Source organism: Buteo buteo, chromosome 4, assembly GCF_964188355.1.
Source record: "Buteo buteo chromosome 4, bButBut1.hap1.1, whole genome shotgun sequence".
NCBI classification, from domain to species: Eukaryota; Metazoa; Chordata; class Aves; order Accipitriformes; family Accipitridae; genus Buteo; species Buteo buteo.
In genome coordinates this window covers 30,027,878-30,035,336 of record NC_134174.1, presented here as the reverse complement: position 1 = coordinate 30,035,336, position 7,459 = coordinate 30,027,878, and the positions used below count along the sequence as shown (strand labels likewise).

At 56.3% G+C, this 7,459-nt stretch overlaps 1 protein-coding gene across 1 annotated transcript in view; it reads left to right on the top strand.

The window, feature by feature from the left end:
- The first annotated feature begins 3,151 nt into the window (after positions 1–3,151).
- The window catches only part of UNC5B (unc-5 netrin receptor B), a 56,321-nt gene continuing 52,013 nt past the window's right edge, over positions 3,152–7,459 (top strand). The window contains exon 1 of the mRNA XM_075025384.1: positions 3,152–3,830. Within this exon, the coding sequence (XP_074881485.1) occupies positions 3,536–3,830 (295 nt within the window). The 5' untranslated portion in view covers positions 3,152–3,535. The remainder of the gene's footprint in view (positions 3,831–7,459) is intronic.

The following is a 7,459-nucleotide window of genomic DNA, read 5'->3' as shown; positions in this document are numbered from 1 at the left end:
AGAGCAGGGAAGCGGCTATTTGTGGAGCGAGAGATGTGGCAGGGGCTGGCTGAGCCTCCTCCCGCGGCAGGACCAGCAGAGCTCAGCGATGGCTGCTTTCCCGCAGCTGGAAACGTGCAATTTGCCCCATTTGGTCCCTGCTGCTGCGGGTGAGGCGGTGGGGAGCCGATGCCAGGCTGTCTGTCCGGGCTGCAGCATCTCAGGGAAAGCAAAACCGTACAGCCCCAGCTTTTCCTTGTTGGGGAAGCCCTTCCCTGTGTCTCGACCCCACGTTATCTGTAGCTTTGCTGCGTATCACCTCTTCTTCCCCTGTGTGCATGTCTTCAGACACTCTCTTCCTACTAATGCCTAATTAGGTTGGCGGGACTGTTTGGCCCGATAGCACAGTTCTGGATAATGCAATGCAAATTGACTCGAAGACCTATGAACCCCCAAATAGATAAGCACCTCCGGCTACCCTCATGTTTAGCTGCCTGCGGCCCTTCCAGCTGACCACGGCTGCAAATAGCACGTGGGGGCTTTAAAGAAAATGCTTTTAAAAAAAAAAAAAAAAATCATCTTCCCCCCCCAATGGAAAATTCTTTATACCGTAAAGATGTCTTGACATCTCAGTGCAATCAAGCCCGGCCTTATCCCAGATAGCTGAGATACTTGGTGAGGAACGTGGTCACCATTTGAAAGAAAAAGGCACTTTTAGAGGACATTTCAGCCCACTTAAGGTCCACTCTGCCTCCGAAGTTTGGGTGGGAAAAGCTACCCACCCCTCCCGTGACAGCGCGACCACGGCTGAAAGGCGCCGTGACCTGGAAGTCTGAACAAGCGAGTCTTTGTCCCACCTCCTGATTATGCTTTGGGAGTTTCCTCTGTTTATTATTCATCTGATTGCAATCTTTTTTAACGCTTTAATGCACCCTCCCCCCCTGCAGCTATTGCTAGAGACCCGAACGCCTGACCGGAGACAGGCACCGGAGAGGTCGGAGGGTCCCTGCTCAGATGCCGTGTGCGTCACCGGTGGGACGTGGACTGCTGGTCCTCCCACGTCCCTGAGTGGGAGCAGTCCTTCCCCGTGCCCAGTGCAGAATGTCAAAAAAATCAGGTGTCCCATCCGATGCTGCCCCTCCCCTGAGCCATACCCAAAGCGGGTGGTGCGGACCCTTTCCCCCGTGCCATCAGCTTTCCCTCAGCACCATCGACCTCCCTCCATCCCTCCGGGGCTGGCGAGAAGGGCCGGGTCCTGCCAGTCCTGCTGCGGCCGGGCAGCTGAGTCCTGTGCAACTCGTCGCACCTCTCAATCGGCTGCTGGGAGGGGTCCCACTGTGCCGGGGATTTGATTGACCTGTGCATGCCAGGCCATTAGAGGAAAATGAGGGGTAATATGTAAACACCTGGGAGGAAAAACAGCCCTTTGTCTTAATGATAGTTTGTCATGTCATATTTTTCTAAAATTGCAAAATAGTGGTAGGCTAACCATTAATTTGCATTGCTTTAATTCATATTTTGAATACCAGACAACGACTTAAACGCCACCCGATTTAACCCACACGTTCTCACTCATTTCTGCAAAAAAACCCCACCCTGTAAAAAGGAGCACTCTGCTTCCAAAAGCAGGCGCTCTGAATGCCTGCCGGCTCCTCCGCTCATTAGTACGGATACCCGCACTGGTACCAAGCCAGTCTTCCGAGCCCCTCAAAGTGCTTTACACACTGGCCCGAGTGTTATCTGTGTTATTTAATAAAAGAATAAACACCCGCCCAGGCATGGAGCCCTCTCTTGCACAAATAATCGCTGAGCTCCGGCACAAGCACCCGGGCTTCGGGGCTGCACGTGGGGCCAGAGCCAAATGCCGACGTGCCCTTGCGTTACGCTGCCACAAGCTGTACATGAGCCCAACGCGTGGCCTGATCCTGCTGGAAAATAGCCTTTTTTCTGGTTTGTTTTCCCAGACCTCTCACCCCCAGCCCCTCTGCAATGTCTTGTCTGCATCAGGCGCATCCCTTCCCCTCCCTGTCCAGTCAGGCTCTTCTTTTCTGGCTTCACCCCATTGACAACAACTGGAAATGAGAAAATTTTTTTTTTGGCTCTTAAGCCTTTTCCAGCATGTCTCACTGCTCTGTAAATACAGGCTGAAGTGCAGCCGAGTGTGGGATGCTCGAGGTAGCACTCAAGGCAGCTGTATTGCTGGCAACGTGCAGGTGGCCCAAGCAGCGTGGCATGAGTACCCCCCGGTTTTGGGGTCTGGCTGGGGGTACCCATGGGACCGGTAAGGTGGGAGAAGGCAACCGGGCAGCTAGGAGAGCTCATGACAGCTCTGAAAGGTTTCCAAAGGTGGATTTTCTTTTTCTGGGTGATGCCCGAAAGGCCCATCCCAAGGGCAAAGGCCACCCCTGGTGCTCCTGGGTGACCCAGCAGAACCCCACGGTCCGCACGCAACCCCCCGATTCCCCAGCAGAAGCCGTCCTCCAGCTTCTCCATCCCATCGGGGTTCGCGCTCCCCCTCTGAGGGTGACAACCGAGCTCAGGCCAAGGACCAAACCCATGGCTGGAGCGGCACGTCGGGCCTGGAGAGAGCCAGTGCCAAACCCGGTTCCACCGGGCTGACGGTGAGGCGCAGGCTGTAATTACCGCCTGCCTGCTAGGGGTTTTTTCGCCCCCACTGCCCTACCCGGGAGGGACTGAGCAGCTGCCAGCAATTAAAAGTAGTTAGCAGTTCCCATGCTATTTTAACCATTTCTAGGCAGCCACGGTAGCCCCTTCTCCCTTAGTGGAAGAGAGCGGTTCTTGCCGTCGCCCGGCACTTTGCAGCCCCGCTCGCGGAGATGCGGCAGCGCTGGGCTCCATCGTAACGCGGCTTTTCTGAACTTGGGGTTGTCTCGTCTCCTGGGTGCCCCTCCAGCTGGTGGGGTGGCGTTTAAACCATTGGGGGGAAAACTGCAGCCTCGCCGCTCCAAGTTTGCAAACCCGTAAGTTCGTTTTCAGTTCCTTTGCAAGAAGGAGGTGTACAGGTATGGAGGAGCAGTTGCAGGATATCGCCCTCAATGTGTGATTTATTTTTATTTTTGGTGCATGTGTGTGTGTCTGGGGTTTTTTTAATACTCCTGCAGGTCTATTCTGCAGCCTGGGTTGGCGGGGACGTAGCAGTCCGTTCCATGCTCCTCCAGCACTCACATCGCTAGGAGCAAAAGCCCACTTTCGCTTCACGCCTTCGAGTCTTTTTCGCGGCGTGTTTCTCCCCGGGCCAAGCCTCCTCGGCGGGCACAGCGGGGTACGGCCACGCCGGAGGCGGGGGACCGAGAGGAGGAGGATGAGCACGGCGCTTCCCCGGGGGCCGCCGGCGTGGCAGCGAAGGGGAAACCCGGCACCGACCGCGTTGCGGGGCTCCCCCTTGTGCCCGCACATCCCCACTGCAGACCGAGCGATTTAACGCTGTTTTGTTTTTTTTTTTTTTTTTTTTTTTCCCATCCCTGCCTCGCAGTCCCTCTCCCGGCTCGGCTTTGCGTGTGTCCCCCCCCTCCCCTTTCACCATCCCGAGGCGGTGATGAAGGGGTGGCTGAGACCGGGCGCAGCTCATCGCAGGCAGGGCGCCGGGGCCGCCCCCGTTCCGCCCCCCGTCCCCGGGGGCCGCTCCCCGCTCCGCCCCGCTCGGCGCCGGGCAGCCCGGCAGTGTGTGGCGAGGCGGGCGGGCAGGCAGCGCCGCTCCGCTCCTCTCCTCTCCCTTTTCCCGGCCCCCGCCGCCGCCGCCATGCCGCCTCCCCCCGGCCCCCGCCGCCCCGCCGCTTTCTTCATCCTCCTCTTCCTCCTGCCGCTGCTCCGCCGGGCGCTGGCCGCCGCAGGTAAGGGGGAGCCGGGGAGGGGGCAGAAGTTTTGCTGGGGGGGTGGGGTGGGCAGCGTGCCCTGCTCCCTCCTCCACCCCCCCCAAAAAAAAAAAAGTTCACTGCGGTTTACCTCTTTTTTTTTTTTTTTTTTAGGGGTAACTCCAGGGGGGGTCCAACCTTGGGGCGTTTATTTCCTTCTTTTTTCTTTTTTTTTCTTTTTTAATATAAAGGTTGAGAGCGCAGGTTTGGGGGGGGGGGGGCTGAGCCATCCTCGGGGCCGGGGGATGCTCCGGGGGATGCGGGCTGGCAGCGCCGCCCGCCCTGCCCCGCCGCTGCCGCCTGCTGATATTTTTATATACATATATATAATTTTTTTTTTTTCTTTCCTTGGGAAAAGCAAAACAAACCCAGCCCTGTTTGTAGTGTCGCCGGCTGTGATTCCTCAGCGGGTCAAATAAGTTAATTATTCAGCTTGGATTTTTTTTTTTTTTATCTGCCTTTTGATAAACCGAGCTATTGATGGCCAAGCAGCTAAGTGGTCTTTTCCTATGGCTCTTCAAAGTTTCCTGTGCGCAACCCAATCTTGTGATTGAGATGCACTTAAATCCAGCCCTTCCGTTGGTAATCCCTGCCACAGACAATAAACAGAGGCGCGTCTCTCCTGCTGCCCTCTCTCGTTAGGACTCCTGTGATCAAATTCAGCCTTTCCGCTATATTTCACACACCACCACCACCCCCCCCCAGCAACTCCTGAACATCCTCTGCATCTCAGGACTTTGTCCTTTGTCATCCTCCGGCGGTGGCAAAGCAAAGGTGCCGGTGTTTATCCTCCAGGTAGAACAAGATGTCTTCGAGCGTAGAGCTCTGAAGCGGAGCCCTATAAAGTTTGGTGGCTTTTTAGAGGTTGGTACCTCTACCCCAACCGTAAGCGTCGGGGCTCCGGTGATGGGCAAGGTCGGCATCCCCGTGGGAACTCGGGAGGAGAGCCCATCGCCCGCATCCTGCACCTTGTGGCAAGGGCTCGAGGACGCGGCGCGTAGCGCAGATCGGTCTTGGTAGTAGTTAAAAGTGTCTCCTGACAAGCTGATTTTCTAGGAAAATGAACCAAGCCTTCTTTTCTGAAGCGTAATTAAGGTGACGAGGAATTTTGGGGAGGGAGCTTAATTAGATTAATATTTTTTCCGCCTCCGCCACACAAAGATCTAGTGTGTTTCGGCAAATGGAAAACAGAAATGGCACTATTGACTTGCTCGGTGGCCTGGACGTTGCTGCAGCAGCATCCTCCAGCCAGAAGAAACTCTCCCTTGCTGGCAAGGGAGAGGTTTGAGACCTGGCAACTGGTGCGCAGCGAGGGGACCTGCGGCTCGGCACGGCGTGGGATGCTGTGGGTGGCAGGGAGTTGGGAAGGCTGGATTAGCCAGGCTGCTGTGGGTCGGGGTTTAGCTGTGGCCAAGCAGCCTGGGGATGCCGTTGGGGGGGGAGGTGTTGGCTGGGTTGGTGGGACGGGACCCCCGTGCCTGGCTCTGTCCCACGCAGTGATTGCATGCACCAAGTTCACGCAGGGGTTGAACTCCAACTGGGCAGGAGGGAGGGAACGAAGAAGCAAAAACAAGTTAGACCTGACCAAGCTGGATCAGTTTGAGTCTGGGGAGCTTTCTGAAGGCACACTGTTAATCTGGCATACGTAAATGTGTATATAAAGTTTTTAGCTGTAGAGCTATAATTAGTGTTTCTCCAGGAGTGTTGTGCAGAGATTGCATGTGATGATGCAGAGGAGGGAGCCACGGTGGGTGCTGCGCCCCGGTGATAAGCCGCTCCCTTCCCCATCCTGGTTTTGAGGAGGGAGGGAGGGACGTCACCCAGAAAATAATTTTTAATAACAGAGAATGTACATATTGTTTGTGTCGGGGTTTTGCAACGAGGCGGGGGGAGATGTGTTGTTTCGGACAGGGGTTTGAAACCCGCTCACTGCCCGGACTGCTGCGGTGCTCTCCTCCGCTTCTGGGGGAACCCCAGCTCCCACCCGCGGCCCCCCAGTCCCGGGGATTTGCCTGCGGGGCTGCTCGCCATGCTTCGTTCTGCTTGTGTGTGCTACTCCCGATAGGAAAACAACTCGGGGTGAGGATTTCGAGCTTGCTTGAGGGCCTTTCCCAACGAGGCCAGCTGTGCAGAAGGGCTGCCAAAATCCAGAGGGTGATGCTGGATGGCGCGCTTAGCTGACGAGGGCGTTTGCAGAGAGTGTGACGCTGCCATTCTGGTGAAGGACCGTCCTTCCATCCCTCCGTTGGCGCTGCCGTCAGGAAAACACTTGGGAAGGGGATATCAGCACCGGTGTCTCCCACCGGCGTGGGTCACGGGCTCCCATGCGTCGGTGGCAGGAGGCTGCCTGCCTGCTGCTGTCATCGCGAGCGGATGGCCGGGAGAGAGATGCTTGCTCCGAGACCTGTTGCTCATCAGGAAAGCCTCTGCCCTTGCAGGAGGTGGGGGCTTGCTCGCTTGAGGACAGCGGTGTGTGGAAGGATCTGCTCTGGGTTTTTTTTGTCGCCTTCTTTAGCTTCTTGGTTATGGAGCCTTCTCTCTTAGAAGCGGGTGCTCTCTGTGCGCGGTAGTGGCAGAACGAAATAATGAAACACCAAAAAAAGGAGAGAAATGGAAAAATGCTACTTTAAAGAAGGCAGAGTCTCTTGGAAGGGGTAGTTGGGGGTTAGGGGAGAAATCCAGATTGTGTTTTCTCTGTTTAGAAGTCAAAAGTGCACCACTGCTGACCCAGCAAGCAGCTTGGAGAGTCCTGCTGTGTCCTTTATCTTGTCTCCTATTTAAGGTCCCGTGGGCCCTTTCGGTGCTGTGCATGCTGGCTCCCTTTCCGTCCCTGTCCTAGCCGTACAGCAATAAAAAAAAAATAAAAATTATCTGTATTTTGGGTCAGTTAAGCAAGCCAAGATGATGCAAGGAGCCTGGTTTTGCTTCCGTTTCTAGCAGCAGCAGTGCTTTCAAGTCCTCAGCCCTGTGGCTTTCTCCCTCCCGGCGTGTTTGGGGCCGGAGGGATGAGCCTGCCAGCCCCGCAGGTTATCGGGAGAGACCGTGAGCTGGGTTTTCCTTGGCAAAAGCCAGGCTCGCAGGCCGGTGCTGGGGAGGCGGCAGGAAAGTGCCGGGCTGCGAGGTGAGGACGGAAGGGGCTGGATGGAGTCTGCGAGGAGTTCATTACAGCAGATGTCGGTGCCATAAAGCCACAGGTTCCTGCTGTTTCCTATTCACTTCTATCCTCCCGGCTTTAGCGATGCTAATGCAAGTGAAAACATTTGCTGGAGCGAGGGACGGGGGCATAAATCACCAAGCCTGTTCCTTCTGCCCCCTCCTGCCATCCCACCCGCGTCTCGCTTTGGGAAGCGGGGACACTAATTCGGGTGCGAGGGATGCCTGAGCCGGCCGCCGTCGGCCCCGCCGTGGCGTTTGAAGGCCCACTGCCTCCGATTTTGGTTTTCCTTAACGAGCAAAGCTGTAATTCGCTGTAATCGGTTGTGTTGTGCAAGCCACCCCTGCTCGTGAGTCAGAGCAGCGGCACCGAGCTGACACAGCCCTGGCCCTTTGGATGCTGGGGGGGGTGAGGGTCTGCGTCTGGTGGCACGAAGGCTCATTCCTCTTCATCC